General features: G+C 37.3%; 1 protein-coding gene across 3 annotated transcripts in view; it reads left to right on the top strand.

The window, feature by feature from the left end:
- Positions 1-21,171, top strand: part of XIRP2 (xin actin binding repeat containing 2) — a 294,698-nt gene extending 273,527 nt beyond the window's left edge. For 2 of the 3 annotated variants that reach the window (XM_027129230.1, XM_027129233.1), the window contains 6 exons: positions 658-768; positions 1,148-1,220; positions 2,174-2,304; positions 2,967-12,330; positions 14,625-14,758; positions 19,288-21,171. In XM_027129230.1, the coding sequence (XP_026985031.1) occupies positions 658-768; positions 1,148-1,220; positions 2,174-2,304; positions 2,967-12,330; positions 14,625-14,719 (9,774 nt within the window). In that variant the 3' untranslated portion in view covers positions 14,720-14,758; positions 19,288-21,171. The remainder of the gene's footprint in view (positions 1-657; positions 769-1,147; positions 1,221-2,173; positions 2,305-2,966; positions 12,331-14,624; positions 14,759-19,287) is intronic. The other variant, XM_027129235.1, reaches the window with a different exon arrangement.
- Positions 21,172-21,776: the final 605 nt, after the last annotated feature.

The following is a 21,776-nucleotide window of genomic DNA, read 5'->3' as shown; positions in this document are numbered from 1 at the left end:
TTTTGAGATTCATCTTTGTCATATTGGGTATGAGTTGCCTCATTAACATTTGTTGCTTTCTAAGGGTAGTAGGCAGAATAATGGCTCCTGAAGATATCTATGTCTTAATCCTCAGGATTCGTGAATATGTTAAGTTACATGGCAAAGAAGAATTAAGGTTGCAGATGAAATTAGAGCTGCTAAGTAACTGACCTTTTGACAGGGAGATAATCCTGAATACTCTGGATTAGTCCAGTGTAATCACAGTGGTCCTTAAAAGTGAAAGAGGGGATCCCAAGAGAAAATCAGAGAGGTCGCAGAGTGAGAAAAAGTTCAACTTGATAGAGGAGGGGGGCCATAAGCCAATGAAAGTGGGCAGTCTCTAGAACTGCAAGAGGCAAGAGAATGGATTCTCTCCTAGAGCCTGCAGAAAGAAATGCATGCCTTCTTACATCTGCCAACACCCAGTAAGACCCATTCAGGGCTTCTGACCTACAGAAGTGTAAGATATTAACTTTGTGGTAATTGCTACAACAGCCAAGTAAACTAATATACTGAGGAAACAGGTTTTTTTTCAGAAACGTCTGTCACTGAAATTGCATTAATAAAATAAAAGTTAAAATTTTCAGAATTTTCTTAAAGCATTGTCCATTCATTCATTCATCCATTCATTTTCAGGAGGTAATCCGTAGCAGCCAGGTCGACATTGCAGGACACAGCCAGGAAATGGAAAGAAATGAACAAGAAACTTCCAAAGCACACAAAATTGATGTTCTTGGAACAGAAACGGTAACTATTTAGAAAGATAATACTTTCCACACAGTTTGCAGAACTGTGTGGAAATTCTGACCTTGTTATAAACAGTTGATTTTATTGTCCTTTTATATATTTAATATCAATACACATCAGTGTCTCTTTCCGTACTTTGGGGTTGATATTCTTTGAAAAATAAAATGAGCACCCTAAAAATATAAGTGCACTTTAGGTGTCAATTCATATTTGTTCTGTTATAGCATGAACCCCTGCGTTAAAATAAATGACCAAAGTGTAATCAATGTGCACTGAAGTCTTGGAAGAAAATCATGGTGCAATGAAGAATATGTGTGCAATACTGAAATAATTGACTTCTTAAAAACAATTATTTATTTAAAATTATCTTTAAACACAGGTCTCTCATCTTGAAAAACACACTGTGGAAATAAATCAAGCTTCTCCACGCCATCAATATGTTCAAGAAACAGGTAAGAATCTGGTATTATTTCACCCCAATATATCTTTTTCCTATTGATGTTTCTGTGTTTGAATGGAGGACTTCCAAAGCACAAACCTTCCCACTAAATAAAGTTAGTAACTATGACTTATGATCCCAAAGGGGACAGAATAGTATTTCTATATATAATTAGGTTCTGCCTGTGGTACGAGATGCAATAAGCTTCTAAAATAGTTCATTGCCCTTCAACCCTATGACGTATTCATCCAAAACGCCTAGAAGGTGATAAGCCAGCCACCTCTGAATTGCATTTTGCTCAGGGATCCAGAATGAAACTTGATGTTATCAAGCTCCCTGGGAACAGAAAAGTTATCTAGATTGTATTACTTTTAATAACAAATTTAAGCACGTTTAAGTCTAATTCTCCAACCCACAGATATGAGATTAGACTACAGATAAACCTGCGCAAGTTTGCATAAGACGGGTACAGGGTGTCTTGCCTATAAAAGTGGAATGAGAAGTTTTGCTGTCCCAAAGTGCTAAAAGGGTAGATTTAAGCCAACTGTGACCCAAATGTTATTTGACTATATCTGAGTTTGGTTTTATTTTAGTTTTGCTTAAAGAAGTAGATCTTCCTTTTCTGTTCTTCTACTGTTCTTTTCTTGTTTTATAACTTTTATTATTATTTTTGAGCATAACAGCATAACATGCTTGTAGAAAATTTGGAAACTACATACAATTAAAATAAACAGCACTTTCATTACTTATGACTTTCCATCCAGAGATAATCACCACCATTTTTCCTCCTATATTTCTTGACATATACTAACTTACATAATGAAATACTGCCATATGTATACATTTATATCCTGAATATTTTTACTTAACTTACATTATGAGAAGTGTTCCATAGCATTATAATGTCTTCTCAAACATCATGTTTATTAGTTACATAATATCCCTGGTGTTGTTTTCTGTTTGTAGTCATAGATACACCTGAGGATGAAGAGATTCCAAAGGTTTCAACTAAGTTTTTAAAAGAACAATTTGAAAAGTCTGCCCAGGAAAAGGTCCTTTATTCTGACAAAGAGACGACTCCAACCAAGCAGATTAAGGTAAGATAATTTCTCTGCACAGAGACATATTAAGTGTAAAACCAGATGTAAATACATAACATTTTCAAATTATTGAATTTTTGAGGTGGTTTTTCAACAACAACAAAAAATATTCAGAGCCAGTGCTTATTCTGTTCCATAAGAAGAATATTATTCTATATGAGAAAAGCAGTAGAAAGAAAACTTTTCTCACTAGAGGAAATTAGGGAAGAAAAAATTATGTATGCACTAAAGTTTAATAACTAACATTAAAGTAATAAAGCCAATTTTAAAATGTCAGCTACTTACTCTGTTCTGTTTAAAATTCCAAGGAAAACAAAACAACCCTCAAAAGTCCTTTAAGACTTTTATTGTTTCCCTCTAGATTACTCTGCATAGCACATTACGTAAAGGAGGAAAAATAATCAAGATTACGTGTAAATGTTAAAATACTGAGTCGTTGATGTATTGAATAGGGAATATAACTCTAAAAAGTGCAAATAGATTATAGGGCAGATAGTAACAAATACTGACTGTTGCTCCTAAGTAGGTCTCTAAATGGAGTATACCACCTGTTGTTCCCAGTGCAGATGTCATAGCAGGCGGACAGGTGAATGGCAGTGCCTAAAAAGTCTCTACCACTACACTCATCTTTATAAGATTTGATTTTCTCTCCCTTAAAGATTGAAAATGAATATGAAGAGACTTTAAAGCCATCATCAATTGTGGGTACCTCTTCCACTTCTTCCACTTCAACCAGCCAGAGGAAGGAAACATCAACCACAAGATACAGTGACCACAGTGCCACTTCCTCGACTCTGGCACAAGTTAATGCCACTTCTTCGGAAAAGGCAGAAGAATTTCCTCCTCCCCCACCTGACATACTTCAAACTCCAATAGATGTGGCAGCATTTTCCCAGTCCCCTGAACTCCCCAGCCCTCCTAGAATACCACCAGTCCCCAAAGAATTATATTCCAAGCAAAGAAATTTGTATGAATTAAACCGTTTATATAAACACATCCATCCTGAGTTAAGAAAAAACTTAGAAAAAGATTATATCAGTGAGGTTTCTGAGATTGTTTCTCGTCAAGTGAACCTGGGGAGCTCAGTTTCAGCAGATGTGCAGCAAGCCCGGTATGTTTTTGAAAATACGAATGACAGTTCTCAAAAATGTCTGAACTCGGAAAGAGAACACTTGGAGTGGGATGAAATTCTGAAGGGGGAAGTGCAGTCCATGAGATGGATCTTTGAGAATCAGCCATTAGATTCCATTAACAATGGCTCTCCAGATGAAGATAACATCTCCAAGGGCATCACTGATCGAGAAATCATTGCTGGTGGTGATGTGAGATATACAACATGGATGTTTGAAACCCAACCCATCGATACTCTGGGGGATCATTCTTCTGTCACTGAAGAAAATGCTGAGAAAATTCCTGAGCTAGCCAGAGGAGATGTCTGCACAGCGCGGTGGATGTTTGAAACAAAGCCATTAGACTCAATGCATAAAATGCATCAAAGTCAAGAAGAATCAGTAGTAACTGCCATAAAGGACATAACCGGGGGGGATGTCAAGACTGTGAGATACATGTTTGAAACTCAACATCTGGATCAACTTAGACACCTTCACTCAGTAGATGAGGTGCACCTACTGCAACTCAGGTCTGAGCTCAAAGAAATTAAGGGAAATGTTAAGAGAAGTATAAAATGTTTTGAAACTCAACCATTATATGTTATTAGAGATGGTTCAGGTCAAATGCTAGAAATTAAAACCGTTCACAGAGAAGATGTTGAAAAGGGGGATGTGAGAAGAGCACGTTGGATGTTTGAAACACAGCCCTTAGACACAATTAACAAGGATATAACAGAAATTAAAGTCATCAGAGGAATATCCATGGAAGAAAATGTCAAAGGTGGGGTGAGTAGGGCAAAGTGGTTATTTGAAACCCAACCTTTGGAGAAAATCAAAGAAGAGTCAGAAGAGGTCATCATTGAAAAGGAAACAGTAATAGGTACAGATGTCTCTAGAAAGTGTTGGATGTTTGAAACACAGCCATTAGATATTCTAAAAGAAGTTCCTGATGCAGACCCTCTAAGGTCTGAAGAGATAATAGGGGGTGATGTACAAACTACTAAGCATTTATTTGAAACACTTCCAATAAAGGCTTTAAAAGATAGCCCTGATGTTGGGAAACTTCAAAAAATTACTACTTCTGAAGAAGAAAAGGGGGATGTTAGGCACCAGAAATGGATTTTTGAAACCCAACCTCTGGAAGAGATTAGAGAAGATAAAAAAGAGTACATACGAACAGTGAAACTTGAAGAGGTTGACAGAGGAGATGTAAGGAATTACACACGTATCTTTGAATCAAACAACTTAATTAAATTTGATGCATCGGATAAAATAGAGGTGGAAGGAGTCACAAGAGGTGCTGTGGAGTTAAATAAATCACTCTTTGAAACAACACCATTGTATGCCATTCAAGATCACCTTGGAAAATATCATCAAGTAAAGACAGTCCAGCAAGAAGAAATCCTAAGAGGGGATGTAAGAAGCTGTAGGTGGCTTTTTGAAACAAGGCCCATTGACCAGTTTGATGAAAGCATTCATAAATTTCAGATAATTAGAGGAATATCTGCTCAAGAAATACAGACTGGAAACGTGAAATCTGCTAAATGGCTGTTTGAAACCCAACCTCTTGATGCAATTAAATATTTTAGTAATATGGAAGAAGTAGAAAGTAAAACTGAACAAGCTACAGATATTATTAAAGGGGATGTCAAAACCTGTAGATGGCTTTTTGAAACCCAGCCAATGGAGTCTCTTTATGAAAAAGTTTCATTAATGACTGGCAGTGAAGAAATTCATAAGGGAGATGTCAAAGCCTGTACTTGGCTCTTTGAAACTCAGTCACTTGATTCCATAAAAGATGACTCCGAAGCAACAGTCAAATTGCAAACTGTAAAACAGGAGGAAATCCATGGTGGGGATGTTCGTACAGCATGCTTTCTTTTTGAGACAGAAAATTTGGACAGCATAAAAGGAGAAGAAGGAAAGGAAATCAAGGCCGTGGAAATGGATATCCAAGCTGGGGATGTCTCCAGCCTGCGGCATAAATTTGAAAGTCAGTCCTTAGATTCTATAAGTTCCAGTTCAGAGGAAGTTTTGAAAAAGATCAAAACCCTAAAGACTGAAGATATTCAGAGAGGCAATGTTTTAAACTGCAGGTGGCTTTTTGAAAACCAACCAATTGATATGATAAAAGAAAGCCAAGAAGGTGATAAATTAGTTAAGACAGTGACAGACATACAAGGTGGAGATGTAAGAAAGGGGTGCTTTATTTTTGAGACTTTTTCTTTAGATGAGATTAAAGAAGAATCTGACTATATTAGCACCAAGAAAACAATTACTGAAGAAGCAATAAAGGGTGACGTAAAAAGCTACAGAATGCTCTTTGAAACCCAGCCACTCTATGCAATTCAAGATGGAGAAGGGTGTTATCATGAAGTGACAACAGTTAAAAAGGAAGAGGTAATTCATGGAGATGTACGAGGGACAAGGTGGCTTTTTGAAACGAAACCATTAGACTCCATTAATGAATCAGAGACTGTGTATGTTATTAAATCTGTCACACAAGAAGACATTCAGAAGGGAGATGTTAGTTCTGTCAGATACAGATTTGAAACCCAGCCACTGGATCAGATTGCAAAAGAGCCACATGGTATTGTGCCCACTGCAGACTATATTCAAGGTGGGGATGTAAAGACAAGTAAACAATTCTTTGAGTCTGAAAATTTGGATAAGAAGACTTATATAAGAACAGTAAGTGTCAATGAAATACAAAAGGGCAATGTTAAAACATCTACTTGGCTATTTGAGACCCACACTCTAGATGAGCTGAGAGGAGAAGGGTCAGGATACGAAAATATCAAAACAGTCACCCAGGAAGATATGCAGAAAGGTGATGTGAAGCAGGCAGTATGGCTTTTTGAAAACCAAACTTTAGATTCTATTAAGGAAGCAGATGAAAGCATCACAAAAATCACCAAGGAAGAAATCCCTCCTTCTGATGTCAAGACAACTACATGGCTCTTTGAAACTACACCCCTTCATGAATTTACTGAAAATAGGGTAGAAAAGGTGGAAGTTATTGGCAAGAGCATTAAAGAAACCTTAGAAGAACTCTACTCTCAAAAAGTTATTGAGGCTCCTGGAATCATCATTGAAGCTGACGAAGTTGGGGATGTTCGAATGGCAAAATACAAGCTCCTGAATCAAGCTTCTCCTGAGATACAGAAAGAAGAAATCGTCAGGGTTGACCTCAAAAGTATAATGGTGAAGCTACTTTCCAAAAGAGACTGTAAGAAAAGAGAGATTTTGGTTAGTGAAGAAGAGAAGGGAAACGTTAATTTGACCAAAACTCAATTATTAAACAGATCAACAGAATTTCATGCTGAAAAAGAAGAGATAGTGAGTGGTGATGTCCAACAAGCAATAAAAAACCTGTTCTCCGAGGAAGGATCTGTAAAGAAAGGCATTTTGATTCAGGAAGATGAAAGAGGAGATGTTCACATGACTATCTATTGTCTTCTTCATGAAAATGCTGGTGACACAATTAAGCGTGAAGAAGTAATAGGGGGTGATGTAAAACGTACCATTCATAATTTGCTATCTTCCATATCAAACAATAAAATATCTGAAAGGGTTAAAATCGATGCCTCTGAGAGGGGAAATGTTCAGTTTTTTACAACATGCATAGAAACTGGAGCTTTGGATTATCTCAGACAGCTCCAGACATGGTCAGATGAAACACTAACAGCTAGGAAACAAGAAAAAGAGGAAGATGTAATTGGTGGCAATGTAGAAGGTACAAAACTGTTATTAAAGAAAAGGCAATCTCAGGTTGAACGTACTGTTAATGAAACTGACATCATCCCAGGAGATGTGCATAATACAGTTAAGGTTTTTCTGACAGAGCCTCAGAGTACATCTTGTAAGTCACCCAAAGAAGAAATCATAAAAGGTGATTTGAAGTCAACCCTAAATTCCCTGAGCCAGGCCATAAGTCAGAAAACAGTGGCTAAAACAGAAGAAATTATAAAAGGTGACATGCTGGCCACACTCAAGTCACTGAAGGAATCAAGCCAAAAATGGAAAGAATCTAAACAGCCTGATGTCATCCCTGGGGATATAGAGAAAGCTACTGAATGCCTTGAAAAGACTGCAAACACAAGGACGGAAATCCTGAAAAAGGAGCTTATCCGAGATGACCTTGAAGCATCATTAAGGAACCTAAAAGAAGCACAAAGAGCTTTCAAAGAGGTAAATAAAAAAAGTGTAATCAAAGAAGATGTGCAATCTGTGATGGTAGGATCTGAGGAAGAGCAGAAAACCGAGAATCATCAGGTGGCTGTCCAGAGGGACAAAAAAAGCGTTCTTCAGCCAAGACCAGGACCATTTGAGCCAGCAGCCAGGTGGCAGGGGGGAGCAGACATTCTTAATCAAACTAGAGGCAAACCTTGTCATGGGGATTTAAGAGAAGAAAGAACTGAGGTTCATCTTCCAAAAGCTCCCAAGGGCACCGTAAAGATTGTCATAGATCGTGAACAAAACAATGATGCTCTTGAGAAAAACCTTAGAAGGCTGTCTAATTCACAGCACAAAGCTATTAAAAATGTGTTGGGATCAGGAGACAGAATGGGTATCTGGACTGATAACACAACAGAGCAACATCTTAGAGATGAACATGTGAGTGGACAACTGACTTCAACTGTGTCAGTTAGGGAACATCTAAAAACCAAGGAATCAGAGACAGTGAGAGAACAGAAGAAGGATGCTGTCTTTACCCAATCTATTGATAAAACAATTGGAAAGCAACAGACTGAAACTTGTGAAGTGAGGAATGACCACCAAAAGATTGAGGCTTTACCTGACAAGAGTCCTAAAAATACCAAAAACACTAAAACATCAACAGATACACAAAGCTCTAAGCCCAGTTTAACCCAGGGTCCAGTCAACAAGATGGCTGGAGAAACATGTGAAGTTTCAGAGGACTTTCAGAAGCAGACTCTGTTAAAGCAAGAAATGCAATATTCTAATAAAGATATAAAGAAAAAGAACGTGACCCCTCAACCAGTGTGGCAGACTTTGCCTGTGGATCAAGACATGTCAAATGTAACAGAAGTGAAAGTCGCCCAAAAAAGCCACAATAAATTTAAGGCAACTGACAAAAAGCAGACTGATATTCATCTGAAAAGCCAGGACTTTCTAATGAAGACAAATACTTCCAAAGACTTAAAAATGGCAATGGAAATGTCCTTTAATCCAATCAACTGTAACCCTGAAAATAATGCAAAAGAAAGTGAGTTCCCTCTTCCACCTCCATCTCCACCTTCTCCTCTACCTTCCAATTCATCAGCTGAAATTGAATTTCCTCTTCCTCCTCCACCTCCTTTCATGATGTTGCCTGAAAAAAATGTGTTTCTTCCCTCACTGTCCACAGAGAAAATAAAGGCTGAATTTGAGAATTTCCCAGGCCTCCCTCTTCCTCCACCACCAGAAGATGAGAAGTTTGAAAGAGAATGTCTAGCAATGTTTCCACCACCTCCCCCTCCGCCAGCTCCATCTCTAAAACCAGCACATCTCCTCTCCTCTTCTGTTCAAGAAAAGCACAGTGGAGCATTCGTACAATATTCCCAAGAAGAAGCCTCAAGCTCTCAGGCTAACATCATAACAGGAAAATCTGGAGGACGTTTGCCACCTCCCACACTCCCCAAACCCAAATTTCCCAAGCAGATAGCAGATAAGAAGAATCATAGTTCCCCAAAAGTTGAATTGGAAAATTCACCACCAGATATGGAATGTAAAATTACTCCCTCAAAGGATCAGAAAAGAGTAATAATGGCAAGTAGCAGTGAACACATAGAGACAAAGCAGAACGTATCTAGAAAAAGTCTTGATAAAAGAAAACAATTATCTATGGACTCTACAAGGTCTCTCTCACAGACAGTTCCAGAAACTTCACCACCCAAGGAAAAACTGATAGCACCTCTTGTAAAATCCCATTCATTTCCAGCAGGTTCAGGACAGCAAAGTCCAAAACCTTATATGAGAAAATTTAAGACGCCTTTAATGATAGCTGAAGAAAAATACAGACAACAAAGAGAAGAACTTGAAAAACAGAAAAAACAGGAGAGTTCTTGCTACAACCTAGTCAAAACAGAAAGCCAAAATCAAAACGTATCAGAGTTGAAAAAGGAAGTGCTGTTACAAAAAACAAAGGAGGAGGTCCCCCTAGCTGGAATGGATTCAGGGGTCACTGTGGCTCAAACCAACCCAGTCTCTCAAAGTCTTTCTCAAGTACTAGGAGTGTGTACCGATAACCAGCTTTCCACAACACCAGCAGTGACATTCACTGCCAAGAGGCTCCAGCGTGTTCCAACAGCCTCAGAAGACAAAGATACCGTGAAAAAGGAAGTTTTGCAGAGCTCAAGGGACATGATCCAATCTAAATCAGCTCGTGAAATTAAACAGAGTCACCAAGAATGTAGAACACAGCAAACACAACAGAAGAAGTATCTGGAGCAGTTGCACTTGCCCCAAAGCAAACCAGTTTCCCCCAGTTTCAAAGTTAAAACCATCAAGCTTCCAACTCTAGACCATAAGTTAAATGAAACAAGCCACAGCTCTGAAAGCCATGAAAAGCAAGCTGAAGTTGATGTTCAAACCATTACCAAACAACAGTACCAGGAAACCGAGAAAACAGAAGCAAGGACTGAATGTAGCAATAAGCAATTGGTGGCTGAAAAATATTATCAGTTACCGACGAAGGAGAAGACAGTAACAGTAAAACTGCCTACAGAATCCACAGAGAAAAGCCATGAAAGTAAGCTCAATATATTTCATGAGAAGCAAAAAGAATTTAGAGAATCTGAGAGTGGGAAACTTCCAGGAAGTGAAGAAACAATTCAGGGACCACCAATGATTGGTCCAAAGAAAGAAAAACTAGTAGTTGAAAGAAAACAAGAACATTTGAATAAATCAGCCCAGAAGGTAGTCAAACAAAAGGTTACTGGTGCACATCTTGATTCACAGACTCAGAATTTTCACCAAACATATATACAGACTTCTGAAAGTCAAGGTGAACATAAAAAGTTGCCCCAGCCATGTAATAATCTGCAAGAAGAAAAATGTCTTGGCGTCAAGGGCATACAACAGAAACAAGTCTTTTCTAACACTAAAGATTCAAAGCAAGAGATGACACAGGACAAATCTTTATTTTCCTCTGTGAGAGAATCCCAGCAGGAAGATGGAAAATGTGCGGTAAATATATTGGAATTCTTGAGAAAACGTGAAGAACTACAACAGATTTTGTCTAGGGTAAAAGAGTTTGAAGCAGAGCCAGATAAAAATGGCATTAAAACATTTCAGATGCTCTTAAATATTATTCCAGTATGGCTATTAAGTGAAGAAAAAAGAGAATATGGACTTCGCATTGCTATGGAGAATAACATAGAAAAAATCAAAGAAGAAATAATGCACATTAAAACTCAGGCAGAGGATAGGCTTGTGTCCTGTGAAAAGATAATTCAAACAGCCATGATATCCTCTAAAGCAGGAAAGCAGAGAAATAAAGCTACTAGTGTTAATGAAACATTATCTAAAGTGTCTAATGCTGATGTCAGCTATAATAAAAACACTGAGCAGAAAGAAAATACAATTGTAGAAAAAACAGAGCACCACCAAGTAGCAACTCATCAAGAAGCAACTGCTCAGCATCATGTGAAAACCCATCAGGAAATTAAACTAGTTGATGCCAAGACTTCTCCTCCCTCTTTAAAAACACGCCCGCCATCACCAACTTTCATAACAATCGAGTCTACTGCACGGCCAACAGAAACCTCTGCTAAGGAGAAGCTTTCCCAGTCCCCTGAAAAGGACAGTTTTGCTGAACCATCACCAAGACCTGTGTCACAACCACCTAGAATTCTCAGAGCAAATACCTCCCCGTCTCCACCCAAGAGTCACTCTGAACAGCTTGTCAAACTCAAAGACACCACTGCGAAGTTATCCAGGGGGACCGTCCCAGGTTCATCCGTAACCCCGGTGCCCATTGTAGAGAAGAGGACTGAGATCATCACATCTCCTGCAACACTTCGTCGTCAAATTAAGATAGAGGCTCGTGGTAGGGACTCTCCACCTACAATCACAATACCTATAAGTGTAAATCACGCTGATAGTGGTTCCTTCAGAGAATCCATGGAAGCTCAAGAGGAAGAAAGGAAAGTAGGGAAAAGGGCGACTTACGTACACAAAGATGGAGTAAATTCCACTAAGCGCAGAGTGCCAGATACTGTGAGTTTTGACGCAGTCGAAATCATCCGCCAAGTCGAAAAACCTCACCTATCAGAGCACGTGCAGAGGTATGAAGCCGCCAACCGGACTGCTCAAGTGACTGAAAATGTCATGAATGACCATGAAAATGAAATAAACACATGGTTCAGGGGATTTGAGGATGGCCTAGGTTTTGACGCAAAGTCAAATAGAAGAGTTTATGCAAATGGAGAAGCAAACCATAATATAAAACAAGAAAGTCGTACATTTTGTAAGGAGGAATTTGGATTATCATCTTTAGAAAGCGCTAGCTTTACCGGCTTTTCTCACAGTCATCCTAGAGAGCTGCAAGAAACGATGCCTGTTAAGCCGCCCAGCGTCTGCTCTGAAACAAGATCTCTAAGTGAACTTTTCTCAGGTGTGGATGCATTTGAGAGTCAAGCTGTTGGGTCGAGGATGATGGTCTCTTCATCACAAGGCTCAGAAGCTGGCAGATCCGGCTTTGACTTCAAGCACGCCCCACCAACCTATGAGGATGTCATCGCTGGCCATATTTTAGATGTTTCTGATTCACCTACAGAACTCAGGAGGAATTTTCAACAGACGTGGCAGGAGAGTGAAAGAGTTTTTAAAAACCTGGGATATGCAACCTCAGATGCTTCTGCAACTGAGATGAAAACCACCTTCCAAGAGGAGTCTGCATTTATGAGTGGTAAATGAGCTTGCAAAGCGTGAAGTAAGATTAACCCATTTAAAGGCACCTGTTCCATAACTAAGACGATTTGCAGATAAAAGAGTACCTGGAAAGTACTAAACAACATAACCTAAAACTAACAGCTTTCCCTGGTTGTTGATATCCTTCCTTTACAATGCTTGCTTTTACTACTTTCTCTTTACAAAGGAATTTAATATGATTCACCAGCACTTTGTGAGAGTAACAAATACTGCTATATAGATTATTGAGACCTGTGTTTGTCAACGTAAATAAGGCTTTGGATAAAGCAGCAGGTATAATAATAATTGTTATTGTGATAGTATTAACAATTATATGGAACTATATATTTATTAATCATTGTATACCATTAGCACATTATGAATATGTCTTATGAAAAGTTATTATTTCAACCACTTGTTACAGACAATATTAAATAATATTCCTTGACCTACTGTTGACAGATTTTTAACTGTCAGATGTAAGTGGTGTTTGAGCTTGAATTCAACACAGCCTGTTATAATCCAAGAAACAATCTACACTCTTCATATGTGTTTTAAGGATTTTTATTGATTGGGATCTCTGACAAAAGTGTAGGTATGGAATTAGACCTTTTGTATATAAATTATTGTTACTGAGTTGGATGGAATTAGCTTTCTCTACTGCCACTGTTTTTTTTTCTATAAATGATTTTTTCACCTTTTTTAAACCCCAAATTATAGCTCAATTGGCCTCATTCACAGATGAACATGGACAATAATTTTAAAATATGATTCTATTTGGAAGGAGGGAGATTTAAAACATATGAACTTAGTACAAATTTTTTCACGTCAGAGAACAGCTCATTTCTTTATATTTTCCTGCTTTTTACAATTAATGAAACTTCACAATAAAAAGACTTGACATAATTAATGTAGTGCATTCTTTTGGACAGACTGAAATAGCAAGTTTAAAAATAAAAACTGCTGAAACTAATAATTCTGCCTCTATCGTATTTGCAACATATGTGTCTAGTTTATCAGGTTAATATGATTTCTTAATGTACTTGCTTCTGGCATGATTAAGCAAAGCTGTCTAATTAATTTCAAATGCTCAGTTTCTAAGATAACTACAAACAAAAAACACAAGGAAAATGGTATTAAATATAGAAGTGTGTCTCCTAGTAGAACAAAATCAACCAAGGGGATTTCTCAGTAGCCAAAATTGAGCATCAAAGCATTAAAGTGTATGTATTTTTTTTTATATAAAGAACATTGAGCCTATATGCTCTTGTATATAACTACCATGAAAGCTTACTTATTCTCACAGGATTGTTGTGAAGATCAAAACAATACTCCGGTGAAAGTTCTGTGTCAGTTGTGAACCATTATACAAACACTGGTTAGTAATATAACTACTATTATTCATAGGAGCTGGCATTCACATGCGAGCAGCAGCATGTGACTGTAGGTACAGGGAGGAAAATCATAAGAGGCAGATATAAGAATCCCCAGAGGCATAAAATCTTAAGCCGTTTAGATTGAGGACAAATGGCCCTGAACATTTCAGTGTACTTAGGAGGCTCATCTTAAAGTTAAGAACTGGTGTTAGGGCTTCCCTGGTGGCGCGGTGGTTGCAAGTCCACCTGCCGATGCAGGGGACATGGGTTCGTGCCGCGGTCTGGGAAGATCCCACATGCCGCGGAGTGGCTGGGCTCGTGAGCCATGGCCGCTGAGCCTGCGCGTCCGGAGCCTGTGCTCCGCAACCCGCGTACCGCAAAAAAAAAAAAAAAAAAAAAGAACTGGTGTTAGAGAGTCAACACTAAGCCATCAAGAAAATATCTAAACGAACACAGTATCAGCTGAAAAAGATATGTATATGTTTCGGGAAAATCTCTTCAGAATGCTTTAAAAACAAACACTTTGGACCAAGTTAGGTGTAAACCTTTATATATATGGAATGCCGAGTTATTTAGAATGATAAGTGCTCTCAGGGCTCCTCATGGCTGAGTTCCCTATATATTTTCTTTTGAATGTATTAAAGTTAATGAACACGTTACACTCATGTATTATTTCCTTAAATAATAAAATCCACTTTTACGATGTATAAATAATAGAGACACTAGAATAAGGTTGATTGTACCAGGACCTTAAACCTGATGGTGGGATGTCCTGCATCCAGGGAAGCCAGGGCAGTAGTGTTAGCGCTTTCTACTCTCACTGCATGGCCAGTTAATATGCTGTTGCTGTTTGTTTTGTTTTAACCATGTGACTGAAGACAATATTACATAAGCTTTTATAAATTTTTATTTTTAGAAACTGCAACTCCAAGACAAGGAAATATGTATACTTTGTCAGAAGACGGTTTATCCAATGGAGTGCCTAGTAGCAGACAGGCAGAGTTTTCATAAATCCTGTTTCCGCTGCCACCATTGCAACAGTAAACTGAGGTAAAATGTTTTGTGGTCTGGGGCACAAATATTTGAACAGTCTGCAGTATACTTATAACATCATGTCTCTAGAAAGATGTCAACTTTTCCAGATCCTGTTGCCATCAGTTAAAACAACACCAAACAGGAATGCGATCATGTTCTGTTATGTGTTGCTCAGGATGGCTGTGACCTTTTTCCTTTTGACATTTTGCTTTCTTAATCAAATCCAGAAGGGTCCCTTTTGTCCCAGCATGGAGATCACATAAATAAGAAAAATCAAGTGTTACTCTCACCACCACCAACCTGCCCCGGTGGCATGCTCCATAGTGCAGGGGGAATGATCTTTCTAAAATGCAAATCTGAGAGCCCTTCTCAGTTTAAAACATATAATGGCTTCTTCTCTCCCCAAAATTAACATCTAAATATGAATTAAAAGGCACGTCAAGATCTTGTCCCTTCTCATCTCCCAACACCCCTTCCTCCTGTTGCATGTTACTTTTCATGAATTTCTTTCAGTTCCTCAAAATCATTATTTTTCTCTCTCACATCTAGCTGTCCAAATGTTATTGCTGCTCCTTGGAGGAGTTTTCCCATGCCTCTCTCCCAGCTCTCCACCCAGCTAATAACCACTCATTCTTCAGATCTCAACTGAGACTTTATGTCTTTGACGAAACCTGCTTTAACTCCCCTGTGTGGATCACAGCATCCCCTGTGCTTGCCCCGTTCTTAACACAATCTAATGTAGTTGTCACTGGCTGTAGGAAATGTATTAATGTTTGTCTTGCCAACACCTAGTGAACACAGATATACAATAAGGACTCAAAAATATTTATTCAATGACTGCTATTTTAAAAAATCATGATATAAAACCCCACAAATACAAAAAAAACAAACAAAGCAAGTATGTGGCTCACTAAATTATTATAAAGTAAACATATTGTAACCACTGTCAAGGTCAAGAAATACGACATTGCTAGTCATTCCAGAAGCTCTTTCCTCCCTGGGCCCCACCCAAACACAACCTGTCTCTTGCGTGTGAGTAAATGGTATCCTTTGTAGTAATTGTTTCCTTGCATTTTTATAGTTTTATTTATCCAAATGTGCTTTCCGAGATTCTATACTCTAGTTTTGTCCGTTTTTAAAACTCTGATATGTCTTTCACGTCTTTTTAATCTATAGACTTTCCATCCATTCCTTTCATTTCTTACAATCTATTTGTGAAGGACCCAGGATATTTGACTGGTAGAGTTTTCCACAGTCTGGAATTGCTGATTGCACACTCACAGTGCAGTTCACATGCTCCTTTATCCTTTGTATTTTCAACAGACTGTCAGCTGAATCTAGGTTCTAGTTTAAACTAAGATTAGATTCCTTTTGAAAGAACATAGGGAGTCTGCTTTTCCCATTTTGTGATCATAGCAGGTATTGAAGCTTAATACCTATATCCATTAATTGATGTTTGCAAAATGCTGATACTCTAATTTTGTTCTTCCTTTTTCATGATGAGAATACTTTTATGGAAGATGCTTCCCCTCATTTGCTATTTGGTTACACAGGGGTACAACTGATAAAGGAAAGGCAGAATAAGTACATAATTCTTTCCCTTTATTTACCAGTTTTGTCAATGTATCAGTTATTTATTTAACAATTTAATGTAATGGTTTCTTACCACCTAGAGATAACCACTTTTAAAATATTTTAATGTCTCTATAAACTCACAGAGTTACACATATTCGACTGGTTTCAATCAGATGCAATTATCATCATTACTGAAACTCCAGTTATCCTATCCCTGGCCAGTGGAAGCCACTTCAAGTTGTATCCTGAATCCTTTTGACAGGACCTTAGTAATCTGTGATAACTTCCTCATTATCTGATAGGACTAGATGTCCCATGTTCCTCTTGTGCATTTACTGTTCCATTTACTGGAACCAGTTATTTCTCCAAGCCTTGATTTCCTTTAGTGAGAAATGATATTTCAAGACTACAATCTTGATGCTCTTTCTACTGGGTTGATCACTATTTCTAAGCTTTTTTAGTGTTAAGAGCTAGTAAATATTTATGTATAAAGAAAAAATATATCATGAATTCATAGTGATATTTCCAAATTGAATTCAAAATTGCATTCCTTTTGCTTAGCCTCTTCCCTATTACATCTGGACCTCCTTTCTTCCACTTCAGGGCTTCCAGTTCTCAAAGGAAAAGGAGATAACAGAATTAGACTCTCCCATATTCATTTGGACAACAAGTTTTGGAATCACAAAACTATCAGCACCACTGATTTGATTATCAAAGCATTAAAAAATTGCATTTGCCCCTCTGATCACCCACACCCCATTTTTTAAAATTGTCCTACTATGTCTTTGGTGTCATAGTATGTAGCCAATGCATGTCATATTATCTCCCTCTTTGCCCTCATTTCATCTCAGTTTAGAGATAACAATTTATTTAATGCTTGTGAACTGTCCTTATGTTGACATTTCCATAGTCATTCTGGTTGTTCAAGCTTATTTTCAAGTAGAGTCCTCTGAAAAGGCTCATAGAAACTTTATTCCTTGAGTTCTTACATACTGATAACAATTTGTGATCATTACAATGGAAGGTAAGTTTTGCAGAAAGTAAAATTTTTGGCTTACATTTTCTTTCATTGAGTATCTTATATGCATTATTTCTTTTTTTTTCTGGCATGAAGTGTTGGAAAGGTCTGATAATAATCTAATTTTCTTGCCCTTATAAGTAATACGGTCTTTTCTTCTTTTTAGATACACAAAGGATTTTTTCTTAAACCTAGTCATTTTGTTAGAATACTTCGTGGTATTGGTCATTCTGGATCAATAGTGTCAGTTATTTAGTGTGCTCTTTCAATATGTAGTTTCATACTTTTTTATATTGGGAAAGTTCCTTAAATTATAGCTTTTTAATATTTAACTTGTTCCATTATTTTCTTCTTCAGGAGCTCCTATTATCTCTCAAATCCTTGTCTCCTTTTTCATTTATGATTATAAATTTTCAGCTTTTGATTTTCCTGTTTTTCTTAAGACACTTTCTATGGATTTGCTCTTGTATGTCTTTTAATTTAGTTTTAATTGCTGACATACTTGATTTTTTTCCTTTTACTTCTATTTTCTTCCTGGTATCTGATACCTTGTTTCTGACTTTTTCTAATTACAATTCATGCTGTTCTTTCAGGTCTTTTATCATTTTCTTAATGTCTTTTAGCTCATTTTGAAATATTAGGTTAAATTTTTGATGTTTTGAGAACACATTTTTCTAGCATGTTTTCATTGTCTGCAATGATATTATAACACTCTTTATTCTTTCATTTCTTATAATAACTTCATATACTATTTGGCCTTGATACTTTCCTGTTGCTCATTTTTATATGGAATTAGTTTATACAAATCTTGGAAGGAAGCAAAATTCAGGATGGTTTTCCCACCTTCACAGAACTGCCTCTCCTAGTTTTCATATACTGTTCAAAAAAGTATGGTGGCTTGACTTCTTGGATTTCCTGCCTTGGATCCTCTCCCCCATGTTGATTGGGACCTTCTTTTCATTTCTGTCATCATTATCCAACTCAATTTTGATTCCACTCCCATAATTTTTTTTCTCAGGGTAGAGTCTTGTTCTAAGAGGGGATCTCAGTGGGTCAGTTTTGAGTTTGATTTCACTAGCCTCTTCAGTCTTTCCTACCACAGGGCCTTTGCACTCACTGGCTATTGAAACGGGCAAAACCCCTCCCAATTTCAGCTGCTGCTCTCTGATTGGCATGTGACACTTTCCAGGAAATATTGATTGCCTATTTTGTGGTCTCATATTGTCAAGTCCATTAGACACCTTCATTTCTCCCTCTACTGTCACCCATACAGATGTAACTATTATGCTAGTCTTGTAGCTATTGTTGGTTTGTCCTTGCCTCCTTGTATTTTGAGGTTGGTGAGGATACCTTGTCACTTAGTTCTGTTGTAATTTTATCCATGGGTTTTAAGTTTTGCTTTCTGTTTTTATGTGGAGGTTCAGAAATATTCAAAAAATGCTGCTGCTGCCTTTGACTAAATTTGATTTTAATTTTAACAGGCATTCTATTTGTTAATCTCTCCAAAGAGACAAGATAAAAAATTTCATAGGCAAGCTTTCCAATTCATTCAAAATCCAGTTAACAAGGAAGCTCAAATAGTTGATTTTTGCATGTATGCTATTCAGGATTTATTGAAAACTGAAACCCCTCACACAATTCACTGAGTTAGCAAAGACTTAGTCCTATCATTTTACACCATCTATAACTACATATGCATTACACTAGAATACCTATTATACCAATACCTGACATACAGCATGAAATTCTAAATACTCCGAGACAAGTATCATGTAGGGCATTAGTGATGACTATTATCTAACAGGAATGTTCAATTAATAAGCACATTCCTATTGCCAGTAAGTTAATTGTGCTGAATCTCTGACTCATTCTTGAAATAATCAATTCCCTAATTCCTTATGAATTTGCAGTGTATATTTAGAATGTTAAAATTTTTTTTTCTTTTTGGCAGTTTGGGAAATTATGCATCGCTTCATGGACAAATATATTGTAAACCTCACTTTAAACAACTTTTCAAATCTAAAGGAAATTATGATGAAGGTTTTGGACACAAACAGCATAAAGATCGATGGAATTGCAAAAATCAAAGCAGCTCAGTTGACTTTACTCCCAATGAAGAACCAAATATGTGTAAAAACAATGCAGAAAATACCCCCATGCTTGGAGAGCTTAATAAACATTTAGATGCTGGTAACAGTGAAGGGCAAAGGGATGACTTGAGAAAATGTGGGGAGAGGGGAAAATTAAAAATCATTTGGCCCCCTTCCAGGGAGTTGCCTAAGAAGACCTTCCCCCTTGAGGAGGAGCTCAAAATGTGTAAACCTAAATGGCCACCGGAAATGACAACCTCTACATCTGCTGAATTTAAAAGTGAGTCGCAGATAGAACACATGAAAACTGTGGAAAATAAAGGACAAGAACAAGATAACATTCCTTTCCTGCAACCATGTCTGCAGCCCATCCACATGTGTCAGAAAGTGGATGTTACAGGAATCAAAGAAATGGAAATGTATGAAGCAAGAAAAGATGAGAAGAAGGAGGGGAATAAGAATGTGCAAGATAAGCTGAATGAGCCCAAAGATACAAAGAATAAGAGGAAAAGTGAAATGGATCTTCATGACAACAGTAATGTGGTTGTGCAGAGTGCTGAGAAGGAGAAAAATGAAAAAACTAATGAACCTGATGGTACAGAAGTTTCACAGGTTACTAACACTGATGATGAGGTGGTGCCAGAAAGTCGTAAAGAGAATTTGAATAAGAATAATAATAACAATTATGTAGCAGCGTCATATCTGAATAATTGCAGGCAGAAGACATCTATTTTAGAATTTCCTAATCTATTGCCACTGTCAAGTGAAGCGCACTACACTGCAAATGAATATCAAACTGAAAACTTAGAAAATGCTTCTAGAATCTCAGAGTTACTTGGTGTATTTGAATCTGAAAAGACTTACTCGGGGAATGTACTGGCTATGGCTCTTGATAAACAGACTGACAGAGCTACTGCTGGCAGTCCTATGCAGTCTGTCCCCAAGTCAGGCCTCAATGACAGGATCATAGTAAAGGGGAAAAGGTCAATGCCCTCTTCTGATACAAATATCTTAAATATCAAAGGAAACCACTCAAATAACAAAAACCTACAGTTCTTCTTGTCTAACACTGTGAAAATTGCTGCTTTTTCCACGAAGAATGAGGACATTTTTAAGAGTAATTTAATAGATTCTGTAGATCATATTAAAAATATGCCATGTTTATATCTAAGAGAATTGGAGAAGGACATCAGACATTGGCATGGTGAAACAATAGGAGCAGCACGTATTAATGGAAACACAAGTTTTGATGCTTCAAGCAGTGAATTTACAGCTGAGCCTCCATTTCCCACAGTGGAGGTCCAGTTTGAACAACTCACGGTGGAAGAGCAAATTAAAAGGAACAGGTGCTACAGTGACACTGAGTGAAACATCTCTGGCCACTTGCAGTCTGCACTCAGGCATCGAGAAATATCAATGCCCTGAAATAGGATTTTGGGGATTCTGATAACCTTTTGTTGAACTTGTAAACGTTCAGAAATCTCATGTCTATCACAATGGAATATTCCTTGTATTACACTATACGTTGTTTTTCATAATTGGTTTGAATCTGAATGGAACGAAGAGATGAAACAACATGGCTCTGTTTTCCTGTCAAACGGCACTTAAGTATATTGCTCTGTTTTTCAACATGCCAGATAACATCACTGGTGACATTCTATACTGCTGACATTTATCACTGTTCTTAAACTTCCTCTATAATTTCTGCTGAAATAAAATTAAACCACCTGGGGTGCAAACCAAAACACTTGTGTTTCTTTTTTCCATACATATTGTCATTCTAAGTATGTATGTTTTCCATGATTTAGGAAGTATTTGTCTTGGGCCAAATATTTAATACACACGCACGCACACACACACACACACATGCTCCTGGGAAAATTAAATACTAAACCAAAGCCACAGTATTGTTAGAAAATATAAAATATTCTTTCTCCTTTTTGCTCTTTCTGTAAAGATACAAACGGTACTGTGGTTCTTTAATTAATTACCTACATTAAACTATCATGGAACATGTCTATAAACATGTAATGAAAAATATCAGTTTTCTTCAAATTAATGTGGAGTCCATACTCAGAAATCAAATGAACTGGAAAGGTTTTAGAAGTTACTTAAATGAATTATGCCAATTGCATTTTTAATTGCTTACTATATGCAATTGATAAACATACAAGCGATATCACTACATTTTGTCAGATTTTTTTCTTATCCTAATTAATGGATATTAATTTTTTCTGTTAGGAAAACAGAAGATTTGGCTTCTGAATTTTCTGCTGAATTTGCCTTTCCTCAAATACATTTGATGATTCTAAGAAGAAAACTAACATGAATATAAATGAGCTGCTTCCTG

Source organism: Aethalodelphis obliquidens, unplaced genomic scaffold (assembly GCF_003676395.1).
Source record: "Aethalodelphis obliquidens isolate GAN/ISIS:26980383/991018 unplaced genomic scaffold, ASM367639v1 scaffold2, whole genome shotgun sequence".
Taxonomy (NCBI): Eukaryota; Metazoa; Chordata; class Mammalia; order Artiodactyla; family Delphinidae; genus Aethalodelphis; species Aethalodelphis obliquidens.
Note: the sequence above shows the minus strand (reverse complement) of the source record. Positions and strands in the feature narration are given on the sequence as shown.